This window comes from Triturus cristatus, chromosome 7 (genome assembly GCF_964204655.1).
Source record: "Triturus cristatus chromosome 7, aTriCri1.1, whole genome shotgun sequence".
In the NCBI taxonomy this organism is placed as follows: domain Eukaryota; kingdom Metazoa; phylum Chordata; class Amphibia; order Caudata; family Salamandridae; genus Triturus; species Triturus cristatus.
Window position 1 is genome coordinate 1,583,912,602 of NC_140590.1, and position 24,118 is coordinate 1,583,936,719.

Below are 24,118 nucleotides of genomic sequence, written 5' to 3' on the forward strand. Positions count from 1 at the left end.
TCATATTCATTTATTTTCAGTATAACTAACCTGTTAATATACATATTTCAGTTATACTTCAGTTGTATGAGTACTTTACTATCAAACACTGTATACTACAGACCATGTGGGTACATGTGCCAGATAGCCCTCAAGCAAAGGCCCCTATAGGCTGGGTAGTAATCTAGGTACTAGTTCTTGGACTGTGGACATCAGTAGTAATTAATTAACACTGCAAAACATTGGGCCGGGTTCACAAAGAAATGTGTACATATAAGCCTCCTAGTTTACTATGTTATAAGGGACCAGAATTACACATTAGAAGAAATGTCATAGGTCTCTAAAAACTCTCATGGACGCCTGCAGATAAAGGAGTCCTGTAAACCTTTTGAGAATTTATACTTATAACCCTGCGAAGGCCGTCCTATGTGCATAATTTAACAATGTACATCAAGTTGTACATTGTACAACTGCACACCCAAAAATCTAATTTTCAACCTCTAAATGCCTTTCCTTTAAGAGGAGTAAATCTGACTGTTTCCAGGCGAGGAGGGGGGGGGGGGGTGACGAGGGGGGGTGTTGACCGGGGGTATCTTGAATTGGAATGTGAATACCAGACGGATAGGTGGTGGGGGGAGTGTGTGAATTCTGACAGCTCAAGTTTGACTGTACCAAAACTTTCAACGGCATCCCCACCCAGGAACATCTATACGACACCCCTTGTTCGCGATTGATCATTCCTAAAATTAAGCCAGAAATGAGTAATAAAATGCGTGGGTAAACGGATTTGAGTGTAAACTCACCCTTTTGTAAATCGGTTGCACTCGTAAAACAAGAAATGTATACATCAAAGTCGAACGTACAGTCGCAAATGGCTTTCTGATTCGAGACTGAAATACATTTACTAAAAACGCCACTCTAGCACGAAAACAAATTGGAAAAGAAAATGTAGTTTGTGTAGAACAAAAAGTAAAAAGAACGAGTTCACCAGAAAATAGGCAAAAAGCCTCCCTACAGCAGGAGAGTGTATATTTCTGCAATACTTAATTGCATTGTACAAATGGCATTTTAATGAATGAGTACGAGGAAAAATCCCCCCACGAGAGAAAAATAAGTCAATTGTATATGTTCGACTAGGGATGCACAGCAAACAAATCCAGTTGCAAACCAATACGAGGACTATAAAGAAATGTCTGCCAGAGGCTGAGCCCCCTTCTCCCTCCCATCCCCGACCAGACGTCACTTCCGGTTCCGACGGGAGCTGGCTGTTCATTCTCTTTAGTGTTTGCCCTGTCTGTATCTTCTCATTCAAACCCCCCTGGTACCAGGACCCGTCTCCCAGACCCAAGATACCCCGCCCGGCTTCCGTACATGGACTAGGTTCGCCCAGGACTCCTGCAGCAGCGGCCGGCAGCCAGGGCAGGAGGTGAGCGGGGATGGGGGGAGGGAGAGGAGCCGGGCAGGCAGGGCGGGGGCTGCCTGACCAGAGTGGGGGGTTGTGGTGGTGCTCCAGGTGCTGGATCCCCAATGTTTCTGCCATGTACCTGCACGCCGGTTGAAGGAGGGTTAGGGACACCTTTGCTCTGCCCCTGTCGCACTAGTTTAAGAGACGGGGCTGCAGCCGCCGGTCGTGCTAGGCCGCGGTGTCCACTAGGGACCCTGCACAACTAGGGACTGCTATCGTTCAACAGAGGATGAGGGCAGCCTTGCGGAGCCAGGCACTATATACAAAACAGTTCAGCATTAGCTTTGCGCGTTGTATAGGGGTTTATTGTCTTTATGGTAACTTCTATGTCTATCGTGTCTAACCGGCACCTGTTAGAATTCTAAACGTCATTACTGTTATCCCACCAAACCTACTCGGTTATGGAGGTTGGACTGTACTCCACTTTAGCAGGAAGGTTGGCACCCTCATCCCTTACACCATGCTAAGTCCTCTGTCCCCCACGACACACCATGGCATTTCCTCTCCTCATTTCACTACTCCTGCATTTACTTCTTAACCTCTTTCAAGATGAACTCATAGCAAGCTTTTACACCCTTTGAAATGCCTCAACCTCTAGCTGAAGGAGCACATGCCCTACCCCAACAAGATCCTTGCGTTCCCCATGCCCTTAGCAACGAAGCCTCGCATTCCCCTGTGTCCTTAGCTACGTGGTGTGACCGTCCACGGCGCCCTTACTTGCGGAACCAGCCCTTCCCACATGCCCTTGTTGACAGCCTGATATCCCCTAATTCTTTTAGTGATAGAGCATGATATTACTCTGGGCCCTTGGCAACATAATCTGGTTCATACCTCCTTGCCCTTATCGGTGGAGCTTGGCATTACCCCACACTCATTGGATGGTCCCTATCATTCCTTCCGGAACCTCTAGTAACTGAGCAAAATAATATCCCTACCCGAGCCTAATACTGCCCCTGCTTATGGAGGTGGACACTGGCACTGTGCTCTGACGGACTCTTGTTTGCCCAAAAGCTTGTTAAGGAGTTTGACATGGCCTGGATACCTTCCGATTCTGACAAATGTTATTGTTTGATGATTTCTGAGGGAGCCAGACATGATTCTGGGATCCAATCTGATGGAACCTACCGTTCTTCCATGCACCTCTTGGCCGACCTTCTATTCTCATTGTTCCGGAGGGCCTGTGATGTGCCCACACTGTCACTCAGCAGCAGCAGCAAGCCATTGCTCCTGCCCCTGTAAGGGAGCTATTTTTTTAATTTTTTTTTTTGTCTTTCCCTTATGATGCAACCCAGCTTTCTTCATTGCCTCTTTTTGTAAGCTTAAACCCAGGGATCACAAAACCCTTTTTTGCTTACCCTGTTTTGCTTCAAATCCTTTCTGGTGGATCCTGGCATGCCTTTACTTCCTTTTGATGGGTGTATTATGACCATCCTTCCGTTTTAAAGTGCAACTGGTTACGCTCTTGGGATTCCTCGTTCCCTTGACCTTCAACTTGCTGTCAACACCTATTCCTATTAGAGGATGTTGGCTCCACCTGCATGTGGACCCTCTTATGTTACAACCCACACACGTCTAATGGAGCTTGATTTTCTTCTCCTGATTTCCTGCTTGAAACTTTAAACTGATGGAGCCAGGCATGGTTTCCTACACAAAGTTCTTACAGACCCTGGCTCGGCCTCCGCCCACCATGGGGGTTTCCAACTCACAAATAATTTGCTTAATGAACATTGAATTGTTTACTTATCATCTTTCTTTCCTTCGACACTTTGCTAAATCCCATCCTTCCTTCACGTAATGGCATGATGCAGGCTTTTCCTTGGAAGTTGTCAGATCTTTGGTCCTCATGAACTTTTTATCTGAGGGGCGTACATTCTTTTCCTTTTGGATCTCATGCAATGCTCCCTCTTAGCGATCTCCTTGTTCTACCTGTATTTTAGCCCTCTTCTATTTGTTTGAATCTTTGCTGTTAAAACTCAGTTCTTGTAGCATTACCCCTTGTATAGCTCACTTGAACCCTTCTTGAAATATACTTCCATGTTTATTTGAATTTTTTTGTGATCTCTTCACTTTATTTGGATGATCCCATATCTTTGCCATCACCCGCTCTAAACAACACTCTTTTAATGTTATTACTTCTGCTCTTCTCACAAGTTTGACAACGCTTATCTGCTCTGGACCACCCTTGCTTGATGTTATACTTCCTTTTTTCTCTCCCTTATGGTGTGTTGGTTTAATAATGATTCCTTAGACCTGCTTCGTCTCTACTTCTAGTTAAGTGGGGTGACATTTAAGACAATACATGCTTGCTCTAGGGATAAGAAAATAGGTGAATTTGAGAGAGATTTGTGAAGTTCATAAATAAAGAGAGCAAACTTGATTTGCACTGAAGTGTGAGATAGGTACTTGTGTTGCATACATTTTCACTTCCTTAGACAAAGTGTAATTCACCTGCCTTTCCATACAGTTGAATTGTGAACTCACTCACGCACGCACTCACTCACTCACTCACTTTCTAATGTTGCTACTGACCTTCGTTTCTTTACAGCCTCAATTTTGAAAACCCACTCCAGAATGACTAACTTTAAGCTGGATTTGCATGGAGCTCTCTTGCCTCTTTCTCTATGGCACTGTTCAGGGCATTTGGCCTCTGGTTACTTTCCATATATCTTTACCTGTGTCTGGTCACCCATCAATCAACTGTTCTGTATTAAGGAATTGACATGTCTATCCAACACAACCTCTGCTTATAAAGGACACTGATTTTCAGTCACTGCCATTGATTTATTTTTTATTTTTCTGAATGTTAGTACTACCATAGATCTTTATTACGTTGTGTGTGATTTTATTGGCTCCACAGCTGCCAGTTGCCCAAATTAGGTAAGAAAACAATGTAACAAAGCGTTATAGATGCGTCACTGTTACATAAAAAATAAGTGGATTAGCCATCTTATTGGTATATTCAACATTAGAATCATGCAGATTGTTTAAGTATTGGGAGTAGAGTACTGTTTTCTAGGGCCTTGACATTTTGAATAGTATTATTTCATTTACATTCCCTGGTTCTGCTCGTCCCAAAGTGCTGGGTCCTCAACTCTCATAGCTTTTTCTCCAACTTACTTTGAAATTTGGCTTCAGGTTTTTTTTGGTCCCCATTTTTCGTCGATAAAGGCATGAGTTCACTAGTTCTCAAAGCGGTCTTTTCTGCTGCCATACAAAAGTACTTAGTAGCAGTAGATATTCCGTTCAGAAGGTCCAAGGCTAACTCACTTTTGAACGCTTTCTTAGTGGGCCACTGTGTATTTTAGGTTAAGGAATCCTTACGTCTATGTAGATCCTCTTTATCAGATATTCATAAGACTGCCATTTCAGCTGAAACCACTATTTCTGCTTCCAGTGCGCTCAATACTGCCCTCCCAGTGTAACCCCAGAAGTTTCATAACGTAGTATACTCCCAAAAGGTGTGGAAAAACATCCATGTACTCAAGGTTGTAGCTGACATTTATATCCCTCCTTTCTGCAGTTCTGTCTGTGCAAAGTACAGCTTGTGGATGATCTGCATTTGAACCAGTCGAAAGCCTTCAAAGTGTGCTGATTTTGTGGCTATTTAAAGGCTTCTGATCTTTCAGATCATAACCTGAACCTGGGTAAACCATTTCATACCCCCTGTGTTCCAGTTGTCCCCTATTCTGGAGATGCTATTGTATAACACTTTATGAACCCCAACATCTCGGTCACTTAGCACGCTGTTATCTAGCGACAAGAGAGTATTGCATTGGGTCCTGTCTCAATCCTTTAAGAGAGTTGGTTTCCATCCACACCCATGTTTTTTTGTTTGTTTACTTTTTTATTTAAAGCCTCTTTCATTAAGTTTTCTTGTAACATTTTAAAATAATGATGGTACATTGAAGCACTTGTAGATTATCTGATCAACAAACGGCGTAGATGAGGTGTCACTTAAGACAGAGTTTTAAGTGCCAGTTGTTAGGTGCATAGGAAATACGAGCACACCCTACCCATATGATCGCATAACTGACCTTTGGCAAGTTGGAACCACCTCCCCCACTTTTCAGCAAGTGTAAATATTATTTCTCATTGCAGTCTTTTGTTCTGATGTTTATATTTCTGACAGTTTGATGACCTTAACATATAAGCATCTCTCAAACGCTGCTTCGCCTAAGATCGACATTTGTATTCCCTATTGGTCATCCAGTCTGAAAAATAAACGACATGCATTTAGAAGATATGTTTGCTTCTTTGATGTCCTAAGATTACATAGGTGAGCCAGATATGATTTGTTAGGCTTATGTGGTGCTTCCTGTCTTGAGTAGAACGCGACCTGGCTGAATTTATTGTATGGCGTTTTCAGGAAGTATCGAGTCCATGCTATGTTGTCTGCAATATCTCAAATAGTTTTTGAGAGGTAGCATATTATTGTTGTGCTCTACAGTGTCTTGCACCATAGTCTAGTGATTTTATGAGGGCCTATTTGTCAGATAAATCCTGGCAAAGTAAACCCCCCACCCCCTTGTAATGGGCACAGAATGTGGGACTTGCATGTGAAAATAACTGCAGAAACACACATTTCTACTGTAATTTTCTATTACTCAGTGGAGGAGCGTGGTAAAATTGATCCTGTGGTTTTGAGAGCACCAGATGTTCTATTACTGATACAGGAGTCCTGCAAATTCCAGAATGAGGGTGTATATCTTTTTGTTATCTTTGTGCACTTGACATACAGACTCTTCGACTTCAATCGATTTTTGTATTTGAAATATCTTGTAAAATTTCTGAAATACTGCTATAAGGATAAAAAAAATCTTCCTTTTTCCCTTTGCCTTCATTTTAGTTTGTTTGAAGGGCAAATAGTTATACTTTTCCTACTAGTTTGCACTTAACACACCTACAATTTTTGATGAAGTATTGCATTCTTTAAGGCTATGTTTCTTAACCGATATAGTGTTATCGGGGCTCAAGGTTTGAAATTAACCGCACTGCTCAACTGCGTATCATCCATTTCGCTGACTGTTGATCCTGAAAACTTTACAGCTTTCTCTTGCAGTGCTTACTTTTACATGTCATACAGGTTTACAAACAATCACTTGATATTCTGGCGGAACTAAAGAAAATATGCTAATACAAGGTCCTATGGCAGCAGCTCATAGTGTTAGCTCTTGTACACACATCACAGACCGGATATCACATGAGTATTATAAACACAAACACATAGAGCGGAGCACCTCACGCATGTCCAATTCAACTGATATTCCACATAACCATTAACCCAATGATTAGACCGTCTTAAATGGCAGGGCAGTGGGCAAATTATTATATAAGAGAGTCTAAATAATTTGTTAAAGCCCACAGCAATACCTCTCATAACTCTTATATTTTCAACTTAATAAATAATAAGAGTGCAGTACCTGTCTGCACATGTTTACTGAGATTCTGGACTACTATTGGGACTTTGAAATTGAATGAAAAGATGCCCCCAGACAATAGACCAAATCATAGGGCTATATTGTTTGTGTGCCTGATTGACTTTCGTCTTAGAAAAGAAGCTTTCAGACATAATGATGATATCTAGTGGAGTTTTGGGGCAAAGCGTACTCTGAAATCCTGGGAATAATAAAGTACCCCATTTGAGGAGCTCAATCAGTGAAAAGCAGAGTTCTGGTATTCCTTGTTTTGTTGGCTAAGTTTTCCTTATACAATCTCACAATCTATTGTGTAATTTGTAAGAGGGCTGACAGCAGGTAACAGTTACAGGGAAGGTGATTGCGTATAGTTGACTGGCTATGTAATTTACAGTCTAAGAAACAGACTATCTCTGATGTAACGTGCATACATTCCCCTGAAGACAAAACATTTTTTTATAGTCCTGCTCATTCCAGCCCCCGCAAGGGCATATGATAAGAACAATGGAAGGTCAACTGAACCAGCAGCTAAGTACAGAAGTCTCCCTTGGTAAGGGAATATGACCAGCCCAACCTTGTGGGACGCTAACGTCTGAGCACACTAGAGGTCTTGTGGTTGTAAAGCTGCTCTCTTGGAATGTTGCAAGCTTGCATGACAAAATTGATGATCCAGCGTAGTGTAACTTTATTGTGCAATACGACTTTATAATGTTGCAGGAAACATGGGCCACAAAACCATTATTCAGATCTGGCAACACAATATATAATGTCAAAGCAAGTCCATCTAAAAATGGCTGCACTTCTGGGGGCCTTCTAATTGGGATTAAATTATTTTGTAAACAAAAAGCTAGCAACAGAAAATCCCAACATTGTTGGTCTGTACGCCCAGGGCAGAATGGATTAGAGGTGAAAATATATAACTTCTATAAACGTTTTACACACAAACAAAAATAGAGGCCTAATCTTTCTTTCTTTGATCATCATTTATCAAATACTGTAGCTAAACCTCACCTATAGCAGGATATTTCAGTTTAATCTCTGAGCCACTGGACTATATGGACGCTGTCACTGATCTTGACGATGAAGCTAGGGGCAAACAAAGTCAAAATGCTGACTTAATTAAATCTTCAACATCAGCAGCCATTCAGCTAGCTTCTATACCTCTATCGTGCAACTTGCATGCATGCAGCGGGCGATCTAAATCAGGTGCACATAGATCATACACCTTTACAAGAGGGGTGTGCAATAGTGTAGACTATATCATTCTGGATATGGAACTACGGTCTAACATAGTAGACTTCAAAGTAATACAGAGAGCTGATAGCAATCATAATGTGTTACGTTGAACAATGAGGGGTAATATAATCTTTTAATCTTTGTTAGCTCCCAAGCTATCTAGGATATGTCCAATACTTAGAAAAAAAAAACTTATATTGTTCCCAACACTTTTTATGAGTTTTACACAAATACAACAATAGCTTGCAGAAAGCATACATCTCCTTTCTGATGCATGTAACAGGTTTCTGAGCCCAGAGTTAACCAAACCCCTTTATCCACCCCCTCTCCTGTCTTTGTAACCTGCCGTGTTCCCCCCCCCCCCCGTTTCTCTGAGGCATAGTTAACCTCACACCCTCCTTCACAGTCCATGGTCTCCGATAGCAAGGCTCTAGACTCATCCCACTTTTTCCTGCCCAGCCTTTTCATATTTTCCTGTGTTTAAACAAAAGATCTGTCAAATGACATAAACTGACTGCTAATCCTGACACATTTTAACGCTATGTAGGCCCTTTTGTCGACCAGAATAGCAGTGACCAGTGACATTGCTGTTACTCAGCTACCAAACCTGTGTACAACGGCTTTAAAACCATCACATCTTTAACAACCAAGACCATCCGTGGTTTACAAACAACTGCCATAAGACATAGTTTATATTAATCAACGCTATTAAATCTGTAACCCAGAAGGAATCGTAGAAAGTGGAACTAGATACAAACCTAGTGTCCATTAGCAGGCAGACTTGGATTGATGCAAACTGTTTCGATTGCTTAAAAACATCAAAAAGAAGAGATACAACTGCCTTTTGGCAATTCATAGCTCATGGTAGCCTCACTAAAAATATCCTGTGGTAAATAGTATGTGGGAAAAATATTTTGCTGACCTACATTCCAACTATAATCTGGATACTGTACAACCAACCGCAATATGATAATTGGTGTGTAGGTCTTGATACCATCAAAGCCACTGAATCTTTACTTCCGGGGGAAGTACACAGGCCTGATTGTGTTCCCAGGGGCTTGTATCGCTATGAGACCACTATGTGAGGCCCTTGCATTAACCTCTTTTCGTTTAGTATCAATTCTAGTGACAGAGTCCCTGATTCATGGTGTGAAGCAGAAATTATTCCCATTTTTAAGAAGGGCAATAGGAGCACGCGAGGGATCTGGCCTGATCTACAATCTACAGAAAGAGTTCTGCCCTCATATATTAGATAAACTGTTAGGTTGGATGGACGTGATACGGGTATTATAGCCTTTTCAAGCAGTTTTTAGCCCTAAAGTCAGCACAAATTATCAAATATTCTGTTTCACTATAATTACGAAGAAATACCTGAGGTTAACTAAGGACTTGTTTGTTGAATTTGTTGATCGAAGGGCTGCATTCAATCTTGATTCCAGACAATGCCATCTGAGCCACCGTCTGAGAGTTATGACCAGGTGCGTGGGGCGTATAAAGGAGTGTTCTGACAAGGTTGCGTTTTAACCTCTACCTTGTTCTTCTTATATGTAAATGATGTCATAAACTATCTTAGTTAATGGGTCCGTGATTCCCGAAACTAGAGGGAGTGCCAATACTAACTACTTTTCGCGTCCAACACCATCCTGACATTACAATCCCAAACAGGACTACAGAACGTATTAAGCAAATTTACTGATTTCTGCTACCTTTGGAGCTTGGAGGTTCGTGTCTCAAAATCCAAGTACATGTTCCTTAACCCCCACAAGGCTTTATAGGTGATTTTACAGTGCGGGATAAACAGATACACAAGGCTGATTAATTTGACTATCTTGCAATCAGAGTTAACAAATCACACATCTGGAAATCAGACATACAGAAGTGTTGTGCAATAATACTTCATAGATTCTTGGTAGCAGTAAAAAGTACAGAGCCTCAACACCTAAATCTGCCTCACCACAAATCTAAGTTTACTGAGCCAAGAGTCAATTTGCACGACATAAATTTGGGGAATATGTAAAATCAAAGATTTGAAAGGCAAGGAGAATAACTTTCTAAGATCCTTGTTTAACTCGTTCCAAAGTACCCTTATGCTACCATTATTTTCTGACATAGGGCACAAGGGGATCTAGTTGTCTAAAGGCTCTCTGATGGATTAGACTGTGGTCAACCCCAAACTGATATCATTTAGAAATGGCCTTGCAGATGTTATGAATATTGACAAGTTCTATACTATACCTTGGAATTGCCATATGAAATCTTGGTTCCAGGTCCTGGGATTGGTAAACTTCTGGCACGATCCTTCAACTATTAATAGAGGAACCCAGGATATTGTAAATCTGCCTATTGGGATTATGTGTTGGAGTTGTGCCACAGAAATACAAAACCTAATATTCTGGCGAACAGGTTTTCTGGCTTATAAGCCAGTCCCCTTTCTCAAACCCTATATGGATGGCATTCTTCCACACCAGTCTAAAACATTGTATATTAAAGTTAGACTGGGAACATTATTAACAGATTCGACCATAAGTAGAAGCATAGCTCCTATGATCGAGGCACTTGTAAATCTTGTATTGATGTAAAAGAGACCCTAGAAGATGCAGCATTCTTTTGCCCAACGAACAAAAGGACTTCAAGGAAGTGACTTAGAGCCTTAAGCTTGAATTTGGGCTTCAGACACCTCTGTTTTGCCTCTAGAGTACTTCAATCAGATACTAGCCCACTCATCGTCTTTGACATGACTACATTTTTACATGTTGTTTGGCTCCGAAGGAAGCAGTTGGGGCTTTTGCTTTGGTCTGTGGTATAACTGAGATCCTGCTCATGGTTTCTCTTACCCAGTATTCTATAGAACTAGCTGGAAATATCAGCACTAATCATATTTTGTGGTTCATGCGAATATAAGATCCTCATAGTAATAATAAAGGTATACCTGGGGCCTAGAGTTGGAACTGTGGTATAGCTGAACGGAATGCATTGCTAAGCGCCGACCCCTGCATGGATAGATTTGTAAATAATTGCGCATGAAATATTGAGTATATGTGTTTTTATATCTTAAATTATTTATATTGTGTGTATTGGTTTTATGTTTTATTTTATCCCTGAAAAAAGCAATTAATTATGGTGATTAACTGCAGTTAATGCCAACAGCCTTAAGGTGCTATCATAGTATAGTAACCTCAGTTATCCGTTAATTGGGGTACATAAGAACAGTGTTGGTTCCAGAATCAATTTTAACAAGAATTTCAATGTAAAGTGGAGGATAAGACTGCCCTTATGTGCTGAGACCTCAGATTTTGTCTAAAGCGTGGTAATTATATAAAAGAAAAAAAATGTTTTCATGAGTGGCCATGGCCAAGCAGTTAAAGATGACAAACTGATTAAGAGAGCTTCATCTGGGCCTGCAATTATCCTATATGATTCTTGCTGGCCCGAGCCTGAAAAATGCCCTCTCCAACCACAGAAACATAACCCCAAGGCAGTGGACCCATCAGAGCAGGGCATTTGTGAAACTCGGTAGCTCGACGGCTCTAAGGCGACAGTTAAGGGTTGATACTGCATTCCTGCCACCCCTGGATTTAAGGATTTAAGAGCCTTGGTCTCTGGAGTGAGCAGGAAGGTCCTAGAGGTATGGAGAGAAAGTGATCTTTCCTGGTAGCCTCCCAGATGCCGTCTCCTGGCCCTTGAAGAGCACACTGTTACGACATGGATGGCAACTGAGACTGCAGGGATTGTGAGACTCCACACCACCTTGGGGTAAACTCATCTCAAACGCCCCAGAGGGCGGAACGAGTCTGACAGCCATATGTCACTCAGACTCAACCCCTGGAGCCATGGCTTTGATGACTGATTATCTGGTAGCACAGATCGGTGTCGGTGCAGATCTGGTTCTAAAGATTTGGGCCTTTGTTGTCCTGACAGTGGAGGGATCTGAGACCTGCTGCAAGAAGTAGCTATTGTGAAAGTGTATGTACCAGGGATAGCTTCAGTCCGTGAGACATGGTGAAAAGAGTGTACCCGTGTTTAAGCATTAACTCGCTAAAGGCCAGCTTCCACTGTAACTTTTGAAACACCCGGACTACATGGAAAGCCCAAGAGAACAAACCTGTGTTGCGGCAGGTAGGTTCCATCCTTGGTTCCCACGTATAGAACTTCTTGGAATAAGTGGCTGATTGGACAGTGGCACATGCTGATTCACACTGCTACATGTTGGCTCTGCGTCTATCCTTAGTTTGTCGACATCCTGGTGGTAGGTGGGCTTTGCTGCTCTACCCATGCAGAACCAATAGCACATGGTGTGGTGGTCCATCACAAGAGGCTGTGCTAATTCTTGCGGCAGTGCTTCAAATGCACCCTAGCATTACGATCTTTGGCTTCTACTGTTCATCACTGCTCTGCTGACTCACCCTGGACAACAAGCCAAATAATGGGAAAGAATCAAGTGCCATCTGATGGCCCATCAAGGCAAAATTGCTAGAAACAGTCCACCGGAGTTGCGCTCCTGCACTTGCACATAGTGTGAAAGAAAATGCAGCTGAGACCGATGCATTATCATTTAGCCCAAGAGGATCCTTCAGGCCCATCGGAGCAGCGCAGTAGCTGAAAGACTCCAAGGTGACATTTAAGGGTCTATGCTGCATTACTGCCACCCCTTGGTTCAAGAGGAGAGGGGAGAGGAGTTGGCCTAATGGCTAGGGCACTCCACCTCGGACCAGGGGAACTGGGTTCGAGTCTCTGTAACGACGCTGAACATCCTGTGACTCTGGGCAAATCACTTAATCTCCCCGTGCCTAACAAAAAATGAATGTGTGTCCTCATGTAACGTAACTGGTGCTATGTACAGCACGCTGATACCTGATTGGATTCGGGTCAAGTTCACGCTATATAAAACTCTTTTAAAAAATAAAAGAGCCTTGGGAATGAAGATATCCCTCCTGCCTTGGGACCTAAGAAACTTAGTGAACAGTATGACTGAAGGTGAAGAGAGAATCTCAGTTATGGAAGACAAATTGCAGACCCTCTAAACCAAAGGTGTACTCTTGCAAGAGCCCATAGAACTGGAGAAAAGCGCAGAGGATGCAGAGGGCAGATTTAGGATAAACCATTTCCAATTCACTGGTATTCCAGTGGTGTTAAAAGAAACATGACCGTAAAGCTTCATCACACCATGGCTGATACCTTGAATGCCGTCTGAGGGACTATCCGCATATTTAATAATTGAAAGAGTGCAACGTGCAGTGGCGCCAAAACCCCTTCTCGGTGCACATCTGAGATGTGATAACTCTAATTTAAACATCTAGATTGCTATGCAGTTCTTAGAGCTGCACACCTTAACCCAGACCTTAACAATGCATCATCAAAGACCTAGACCATACCTAACAGCAGCGTAAGACCTTTACCACCATCAAAGGTTGGGAGCAGTGGAGCTCATCTGTATACACCTTTATCCCTTAAAGTTGAAAACGTTGAACTAAGATAAATCCTACTTTTTTGATCCTTTGGAGGAGGCCTTAGATTAGATTAAAGAGAAGAAAAGGTATAAGCAAGGACTGAATGAGCTACACTCAACACCTGTCACCCTAGACCCAAATACAATAGCGCTCCCAAATGAACCTGCCCTAGAATGCAAGACATAAATGCTCATTACACCTGGGGGCGAGCTGACAAATACACTGTAGTAAGCATGTCCCGCACCCCACAGATTGGAGAAATAAAACTTATCACTGTGGAGGGACATTGTTGTAGACACTACAGAAATTAACTAAGCTGGCAATACGTTTTGGGCAGTTTTCCTTTCAGCTTAATTTAGAAACCCCTGTAATCAGGTCTGTATGTATGGTGACTATTTATTTTAAGAAGTGTGGCTTGCGGCTTAGTTGGGAAAGCGGTTTTTCTTTGATTGGCTCATTTGACCGCTACACTGAGACACATGAAGTAAGTACAATCAAGTCGCTATAGGTGCATTTACACTACTTGCCCTGTCTCAGTCTACACCTTCAGGACCACAGTCTAAGTACATGGAAAAACAACAGTCTCAACAAGGCAATAAAAATATGTCCGGTACCCCAACATTCCAAAAAAGACTCACCAAAAGTATTGCTCCTACAGGAGACACACCTGCTAGGCACAAAATATAGTTTTTCGGCATCTGTGTGTACTTACAAGTTTACTACTCTGGATTCATCGGAGGTTCCTGTGGGGTAGCAATTCACCTCCTTAAATCTTTCCCTTTAATGGTCAGTGCAGTGCACAATGACAGATTAGGGAAGTATGTAGTAATTTGGGGCCTTCTAGAAAGATGGGAGTGGATGTTGGCAAGCGTGTACGTCCCACTTCTGCAAACACATCCTTCCCAGGTACTTATCGTCCTCCTCACCCATTGACATTTGTCTGGCATGTCTCGACAGTGGGCCCTGGGGAATCTTGTACTTGAATGCCTGTTGGTTGCTAGACAGTGAATTTCCTGACTTCCCTTGTGTGGAAATTGCAGACTTCTTTTTTTTTTTTTTTTTAACTAAACCAAAAGATGACAAGCGACGTTGTACTGATTAGGGGAAACATACGACCGCAAAAGTAAGATTTTGTCTTTAACAGGAATCATTTACACTGTAGAAAAGAAATTAACAGCCACATTCCATGTCAAAACCATTGTACATTAGAAGTAGCCAAGCAGTCCCTTAGACAGTTAATGTTGCATGTGGATAAACTAGCCTAGACAGCTTTGCACTAAAGGATTTATGATGCAGGGGGCAAATCTGGCAAGCTCCTCTACTGGCTTGCCAATAAACAAAAGGAAACTAGGATAATCTCTAAGATCCAGGGTCCACAGTGAGACCTAATGATGGATTCCCTTAAAATTGCCTATACATTTGATAACTGTAACTTATATGAGCAACCACACAAGGCCTTGAACCCCTGACTGCCAAGAAAGGAAATCAATAGTTAAGGACCTAATGCTACAACTGCTAACTGAAGAAGACCGGCTTGCACTGGAAACCCTCCTTAACAACTGAGCAGAAGTCCCTAGTCGGCATCTCGTCTATGGCCTCTTACAATACCCCATTCTAATGTGTTTCCTTTGGAACTCTTCAAAAGTATGCTTCCCTCTTAGCCCTCCATCGGCACTACAGAAAGAGGCCCTTTAGAATGGCACCTTGCCCCATGACCAGCACTGTGCCACAATTTAGGAAATATGGTAGCCTGGAAAGTCCCTTAAACGTTGTTCCTCCTACTTGCCTATATACTCATTATATAGAAGCCGAAATACTGGCCAAGATGATTGCGAGCAGACTGGTCGGAGCAATCCGGTTTCTGATGCATAAAGAAGAGTGATATATTCTTCCAGTGTGTGATATGGAGTGCTGGCACATGCTCCAAAATTGGAAGAGGCACAATGTTAAAAATGATCTCGCGCCAACTCCTCGTATATGTACTGTAGAATTACCTATACAGCGTCCCCTGAATAAGCTCATGAAGCTACAAGCCTCAATTCAGAATTACCTATGTTTAGGTTGGCCATCATAGATTTTCTTTAAAAAAATGCTACAATTGCCCTGTGAGAGGTTGGCAGACATAAGTCTTACTGGTCATAATGCTGAGAGTAATGCTGGGCGACACAAATTAACCTCATCAGTGACTGACCAAGGTGACTTCAGTATTAAACTGGAAATGGAGCTTTTAGACAAACATGGACTGTTGAAATAAATTTATGGGCCTACAGACTTACTTGCACAGCCTATTGGTAGTGGGCTGTGAGGTGTTACGGATGGGAGGTATCCCCATTAATGAAACCACTCTTTGGTATTGCATGTGGTTGCAACGGGAAACGGCGTTTACAATGCTGTTTCCACAACGCATGGCTTTACAAAGCAGTCGCTACAACGACCACGTTGTTACCACGTGTGCCATTACATCACAAATTGTAACAACGACTTGCTGTAGGGGGCGTGCAACACCAGGGAATGTGTTGGATTTTAAATCCAACACCGTCCCTGCTGTTGCACAAGCTGGAGTAGCAATAGTAATTAATACTATTCCGAAGTCCAGTGCACCCCTACAGCAAGTCGTTGTTACGACTTGCGATGTAATGGCACGCATGGTAACAACGCGGTCGTTGTAACGACCGCATTGTAAAGCCATGTGTGGTGAAGGTATGCGTAGTCAATGTATGTGTAGTAACGTTCTACATTCCAAGGTGTGACCCTTGAGGGATTCAGCTTCTAAGATCTGATAGGGTATCAAGTCTGGGAGACTTGTAGGAAGGGAATTACAAAAAGAATTTGAATAACTGACATTAGAATACTCCCTACACTAACCCATATTTTATTGATACTTACTGTTGTGCCATGCACTTCAAGTGTATTAATGTATTTTAACAACCATAGCCGAATTCAACCCTCTGGAACCAAAACATCTCCAGGATCTACAGATCTGCCAAACCTGTTTGGTCAGCTCTGCACCAGATGGAAGCAAGAGCTAGGAACCCTAGAAGAGGCGAGTGAAGCAAGCCCAAGATGGCATCATGAACCATGGCAATATCTACAATGTTCTGATGCAACTCCAATATTGCTACAGAGATTATTATGGCCCCAAAAGTATTTGGGAAGTGACTGAACTATAACCATTACTATCATGGATGTAAAACAGAAATTGGATAATTTGTCCATAATTTGTGGTATTGATCAGCAATCACAGATTATTGGACTAGACTTCATTGCATGCGAACACAGGTGATGAGCAGGCAAATTATCATGGCTCCCAAAATGGTGCTACTGGGTATAATGGAGGAATGAACGACCAATGGGTGCACAAGTGTTGATTGCAATGGGTATGTTGAATGTGATAAGAGAAGTTGCATGGCACTGCAGATCTGACAATAGCCCCCCAACACCCCACCCTCTAACCCCCAATCCTCCCAGAACTAATAGCTTAGATATATATGGGGTATTGTGCTAAAGAAGAATTTGTGTACATGATTCCTGATTGCAAAAGAAGCATGAGAAGGTTAGAGGACTATGGTGGGTTTACTTCCCAGACCTTCTTCCGAACTGTAATTAAAAACTGATATGAGTAAATATGTAATGTATCGAACATACCTATACTCATTGATTATAGCATTGTACTGATCACTAGAACAATGATGCTTCAACTATCTTTCCATTTATACAAATAAACAATAAAAACCTATTAAATATGATTTCATTTTTAAAAGACAAAGGAGCATCTAACGTATGTACTACCTGCCAATAGATATTCTGCATAATCCTTTATAGCTTGAATAATGCCATTATTGCCTTAGTGGGTGTTTTTTTTTATGTTTGGTTACAGTTCTACCTGTGCTTTAAAACATTTTTTAAAATGACGTTTGCTTAACTTTAGAATAGATTGACTGTTTCACGCTTGGCAAGGTGGTGTGATGTTAATGATTGACAAATGGAAGGCAATAAACTGGTACACATTCTTGTTCTGCTTACTTAAAGATTGTCATTTGGATTCAGATCACTGGTAGGCACATTCTGATTGATTTACCTTTTTTTCTGTATTGTCATCAATGGTGTGTTTGAATAAAATAATCCAGATCCAGCTTCGGACTCTAATGGGACACAACTATGATGCTTCTAGGTGAGATCTGGCAGCTGTGCTGAACTGATTTCTCATCTGAAAGGTGAATGTCCTGCACCTAATGCAGAGTCCAAAGTGAATCGATATGGTTCCCTGTATAGAGGAGTGTCTAAAATGAAGGTTCCATTGAAGCACTGTCAATGAACGCTTAAGCTTCTGTAGTCTGTCTCAAACTTGACTTCATGTCTGAGCATTAACACAGTGTTCCTGACTTTGTTATAGCCTTAGTGTAATTCTGTCCCATTCTATTACTGTATCCTATTTTCGCTAGAAGAAACATAGTCAATTGCATATTTTGTACGTTGAAGGATCTATGTTCCTATCCTTTTGAAAGAGATAAATGAAGAATAGCCAGGGAGCATGGATGCTAGTCCACCAGAAAACCTTTTAGCCAAGCAGGCTTCAAGATGGGCGTTAAGAGTAGTTGCAGTCCCTCCTACATAGCTTGCCACCTAAGGGTTCCTAGGGGATGTGGATTGGTGTTAAGTATCCCTGCAGACTTTATGCTCACTGATAAGCTACTGAAAGGGTACTTGCAGCATTCTTCCACATATCTAGGCATAGGCATTTAGTCATCATAGAGGAGCTAGGCGATGTGTGGGCTATCCAAGAAGAATCCACAGGAAATTTATATACTAGAAAAACTAGTTATTTGGACAGGAAGTAAAAAGTGCTCTTGCCAATTGAAAATTGTGACCATATTTTCCTGCGATGCAGTAACAGTGGCATCTAAACTCTTTATTTTTGTTTTGTTTCCTGAGAAATTGTTGGTTACCAAGGCAATGCTCATTATCTTGTTTGATTAGAGTTTAGTTTGTAAAGGTCTACTTGCCTTATATTACATTGTCTATACCACTCTAAAAAAAAAAACAACTCTTGCCTTTTATCAAACTCAGTGGGTGAAATGAAGTAACATGGCTGAAGATATCTGTCCATCAGTTTCCATGGCAAAATGGACATGCCTTTGAAAGGGGACAGATTAATGGGATACCAAAATACCCTGTACACTTAAGAATAAATGCGTTTGATGGAAGTGTGCCAACAATGGCAAAACAATATATAAGTAGGGTTTTTCCAAAACATTTTGTATGTTCTATTTTTTTAGGTTGATTATCCTAATTAAGTGTTATTTAAAAATCTACAGATCTCAAAGTACTTTGTGTATTTAGGGAGATGGACTATCCATACAATGAGCCCACTTCTCTGACCTACTTGAGTGGAAGATTTGACTACAAGCAGTTAAGATTCAGTATTGGTACACATCGGCTAATAGGGCTTTTATCTAATTGATTGAAGGTAAACAGAAAGGAGTAATCACGAGCACATTGAGTAGAGATGTTGTCCTAGCATTTCTGAAATAATGCTGCAAAAATGTCTGGATTATTTATGCATTGGGATGATAAAAAAAATATAAAACCGAATGGGTGAATGGAAATTGTGGCCTGTTTTTAAAATCCTCCAATTAGCAGCCATGAACTAAAACTGACAAGCATTCTAATTTCCTCTCCCTAGATTTTATGCCATCTTGTTGTTGTTCCTTTTATTACTCTTCCTGTATCATTTCATCACATTCCCGACATCCTATTTCTTCATTCTCCTATCAGAGATAATGAAGTTTAGTAATTAGGGGCAATACAGTATTTATGAATACAGTACTGCATGTGCCATTAAAAGTCTTCACTACCACCACAGCTGCTTTGTTTTCCTTTTGTTTTCCAGGTATATTTGTAGACACCATAGCACTGAATATTCTGCACTGACGACTGTGACCTGTTTCAGTTTGCTTTTGGCCAAGTGAGCATGTCGCAGGTTCAGAATCTGTCTAGTAATATCTCCGGGAGCCAAATCTTGAATAAGAACCAACAGTCTTCTATTTCACAACCTTTGAGTATTCCTTCTACAAATAACTTGCTGCCCTCTGAAAATGCAGGTAGACCCATTCAGAATTCTGCTTTACCTTCTGCATCTGTTACATCTTCAAATTCAGCTGCAGGTAAGGGTAGCAGATCAGACTTTTTTCATTTAACACACTTTTCTTTAGCCGGCTTACAGCACTAAATACGTTGTTAAACTCTCTTGGCTTTGCATACATTCCATGAGTGCTGATGTTTACGCCTGCAAAGTGTTTTACTTTAACTCTTGGAGTGCTTGTAAATGGTTGTTCGTTCAAAACTGTAAATATTGTAGTATTTCCTTATTGTTGTCTTACTTTTTATCCTTCTATGGAAATGCAAGTTTTGTGTCAAGAGTCCAGAAGAAGCCAAATGGAACGGTGTTCCAGAAAGTGAATGGAAGTTGCATTGTTTAATGATTGTGCCTTGACCAATTATTTGTCATTTGGAGCATTAACGTTGCTGTGCAATGAACTTTCACTTTTATTTGTCTACTCCAACACAATGACTGTGCAATGTCTGATGTGTGACACTGCTGGAGCTCAAGGGGGATACCCGAGTCCTGTGCTTAACTTCTTTACCATTTGTTTTGAAGTTGGGGTTCGTTTCAGTTTTTAACTCAATTAGGTTTTCTCTTTAAAATGTTGATTACCTGGCTAAAACAAGTAATAGGAACTTCCTGGAATTGACTTCTCATGTAAAGTACAAAACTGAATAGTTTCAAGGGTTCAGAAATGGTATGCAGGTATTGTAGAGTTGTATAAAACAATGGTGTGAGTAATGGGAAGACCAGTTACTTGTATGCATATTCCTCCTTCAGATACTTTGTCTATATGCAATGCACAGTAATGAGAGATTTTTCTTGGCTGCTGTTTGTATAATGTCTATGTGGATGCTGTCTCTTACATTTCTGTGTTTTGTTTTTTTAAATCCAAAAGACTTATTGATGTTATTGACGTCAATCTTAGGTTCCTTGACCTTGCAGTGGAATGAATGCCTTTTGTAATAAGAAGGTACCTTTATAATAATTATAATTATTTCCCCTGAGAGAATAGGGCCCAGTGTTCCTGCCCCTGTAGGTTTACTCATCTGTGGTTTATATTCCCGGGCAAGTGATGTGATGTTCTTGAGAGAGCCACATTTTATTAACCCAGATTTAAAAGCAAAAGTCATTCGACTAGAATACGACAAATAATAATACATACAGGGAATGCTTTTGTTGTTTAAGTACAGTATAAAAGATCTCCACATAGGTAAAAGCAGATGAAATTTTGTGTTAAGCAGTACGATGTCAACTGCCCAACTACTAAAGTGCGAAATACAATACTCTATCTTTTAATCAAATTACCTTCATATCCAGTACTTTGTAGTACCATGTGAACTTTTTGCGTGCTAGTTTACTCTGAGTTGGTTTAATGCCAATGCACCAAATTACAGCTAGCTGGTTGAGTCAATTTTTCCAACACTAACAATAAAATGTTCAGATGAGCCAATAGAATGTAAAGCCATTCCTATTCTGTACAAGCCCTCCAGGTAAAAAATATCAAGCATTGAATGAAGTATTACCTACCTGAATTATTAATAACGTGCTGCCTGACAACTTGGTCTTTTATTCACCGTAAATCGATAAAATTAATTTTGGCCCTTTACTTTTTTCTTTTAAATAAAGCATTGCACAATCCTATTCACCTTCCTCAGGTTTCTGGATGTGTGTGAGGAGTGGGTACTTTGGGTTCAGAGGAGGAGGTTTTGCTGATTGCATGTGTCCTAAAAGATGTTGCAGCTTGAAGACTGAGACAGCCGAGAAATTTCCATAGGGCTGCCTTGCTTGTGATAAGATGATTGCAAAGCCCTAGTAGTAGAGGGCCCTGTCAAGATTGTTTGGCATCAGCTAGTCTTAAGGCAAGAATTGCCATATGACTGTATAGGAGGCACATCGACAACACAGCCCTTGATAGTTGTCACACATAATATTTCTCGAAGGGCAACACCCTAGCACCTGAGTCTTTATTAGGGGAAGGTCAAGCTCCAATACACATTCGGAGATAGACCCTGTGCCTAGGTATGATACTTTGATCAGGCCCAGTGACCAAGGATACATAGAAGAACCAGTTTATGAAAATATAGGAACTGCCTCACGTAAGCGACCACCATGAGCCAGTTGGATGTTTTCTCACCAACTCGCTGACTTTATCATCAATGTCAACCCTCCTAAAATACTGTGAGGAACCAATACCAAGATAAAAGCCAATAGTGCTTCTGGTGTATGTAGGAAGCTGGCTTTTTATATAGTGGGCTTTTGCTGCAGTTAGCACCCCACTTTTTGCCTCCTTTCTAGATACTAGATGCTGATTTTCAACGCTGACACGTTTAGACATTTTTATTGTAAACAGCCGACATGTTTCATTACCACACCAAGACTTAATTGCAGATTCATTGGGCAAGAAGACCAGTATTCACTCTGTTTTGCACCGGACCTGTACTAAAAGAAGTGGACAGGCAACTGTAAGTGAAACACATACAAATAATATTCAACACCTCCACTCCCCAATCTTCTCCTTTGAAAGATGGACATGTGTCATTTACTATATGACCCCCAGGTGAACGCCTACAAGTAGGCCATAGGGACAACGTGTCTGGACTCAAGTTGTAGTTGCCTGAGAAGGGCGAACATAATCAATATGCTTTTAAAAACATATCGTCCATTTTTACTAATAGTCTTGCTAATAAAACATTCCCTGCTAAAAAAACCAAGGCATTTAGGACATTTTTTAGGTTGCTTAATATCACCTAGACATAATGCATTACATTCAAAACATTGCATCCACATGGGCATTCATAGCGATTGTAGCCTCCGCCCCTCAGTCTGGATATGGTCTGCGTAGCGGGAAAAAAACAACCTCATTGCTAAAGGGATGTCAACTACAGTTTTTTAATCAAAATGTGAAATCCCAAGTACACCACAGTTTTAAAGTGCCCCAAAAGCATAGCGTTCACACATCACCTCTTCATGAAGTGACTACCGTTCTCCCACTCCAGGGTGGCAAATGAGGAGCGAGAAACCCCTCTTTCAGGCAGAGTGTCAGATCATACACTCACCACAATTTACCGCGCTCACATAACCGCTTCACAAAAAACCACTGTACCATTCTCAAAACTCCAAGATAAACTATCAGGAGCAAGATGACTCCTTTTTAGACCAAAACATCTTCTCGATACACTCGCCACCGGTTCTCGCAAAACGCCTTTGTAAACACTGACCCAGCACCGGCAAGACGAGACAATTTAACATCGTTCCAGCGTATCACATCTGTCAACTAGACTGCGAACAGCAAAGAAAAATGGGTGTAATATTGGGTGGAGACCTTTGTCCGCGCCGAACCGCACAGAGATCATCAATTTTCGACAACCATGTCCATTCAGTCGGAGCCCAGAGAATGTATATAATGAAAAAATAGGGGAAAGGAGAGCCAGCGCCGCAAAATAAATTAATACCTGTGCTCAACATAAAGAAAATGCATCTATTCTGTTATGATTCACCTTGAGCGCCATATTAATAAAGGTGCAAACCCACCCCTGACCAAGTATCATTATGGTCGGAGTGTGTGCCCCCCAAAACAGTTTTTTTTTTTCTGGAGTAGTATAATTCTCACAAGTGCCTGACAGCAAATGGGCCCAAAAACAGACCAAGTAGACAGTCAGGTGCTAGAGTAAGTGGAGTTATGGGTTGCAGTACAGTAGGTCCAGGTAATGGATCGGAGTTCCCGTAATAATCTCCCAATTCTTCTTCTTTTTTTTTTATTTTTTTTTTTTTGTGGTTAGTAGGACAAACAAAAAGACATTTTATAGTACTCTGCATCATGGTGGTATCCCATGCCAAGGTCTACATGTGTGTCTTGCAGTTGAACCTAGCGTAGCACTGGAATCAATTGAGAGGAAATTTGCTTGTCCTTGTTCACCAATCGTTGTTTTTGATTTCAAATAGTGGGGATTATTCCAACATCCTCCTGGCATGCACTGTTTGCCACTGGACATTGGTGAGGAAAATCATCCTGCTCAGATGTTCGGTGGGTGATGTAATATCCATATAGAGCCATCTGTGTAAGCCAAAAGTACAGGTGGGCACCTGCAAGTCCTAACTTGCGGCCATAGAAAGCTACTGGAATTTGCGGGGAGAGGCCTTCTCCACACCTAGTTAAGCTGTCAAGACACTGGCTGGGCTGGATGTATTTATTCTCTCACGAACTGTGCCCCACCCCTCCCGGACATTAGTTTTTGTTAATGTATTGGCAGTGGACAAGCATCTTGAATCCACGCCATCATGCAAATTTAGGCTCATTTTATGGACAATTACTTTTCCTGTAGCCAGGACTTTTGTCAGGTGCCTTAATGAGCTTCAAGTCCTTTGTATTTCAGAGCCATTCACAAGGGCAGGCAGTTCTCTGCACTCATACCTCCTTGTCTCTGAAAGTATTCATTTCAGAGTTGTTGTCTGAAATCGGCATGATCGTAGG

General features: G+C 41.4%; 1 protein-coding gene across 6 annotated transcripts in view; it reads left to right on the forward strand.

The window, feature by feature from the left end:
• Positions 1-1,188: 1,188 nt before the first annotated feature.
• STAU1 (staufen double-stranded RNA binding protein 1) overlaps positions 1,189-24,118 on the forward strand; it is a 385,539-nt gene continuing 362,609 nt past the window's right edge. For 2 of the 6 annotated variants that reach the window (XM_085619433.1, XM_085619434.1), the window contains exons 1-2: positions 1,189-1,405; positions 19,432-19,705. In XM_085619433.1, coding sequence (XP_085475559.1) covers positions 19,513-19,705 — 193 coding nt within the window. In that variant the 5' untranslated portion in view covers positions 1,189-1,405; positions 19,432-19,512. The remainder of the gene's footprint in view (positions 1,406-19,431; positions 19,706-24,118) is intronic. The other 4 variants (XM_085619435.1, XM_085619436.1, XM_085619431.1 and 1 more) reach the window with 3 other exon arrangements.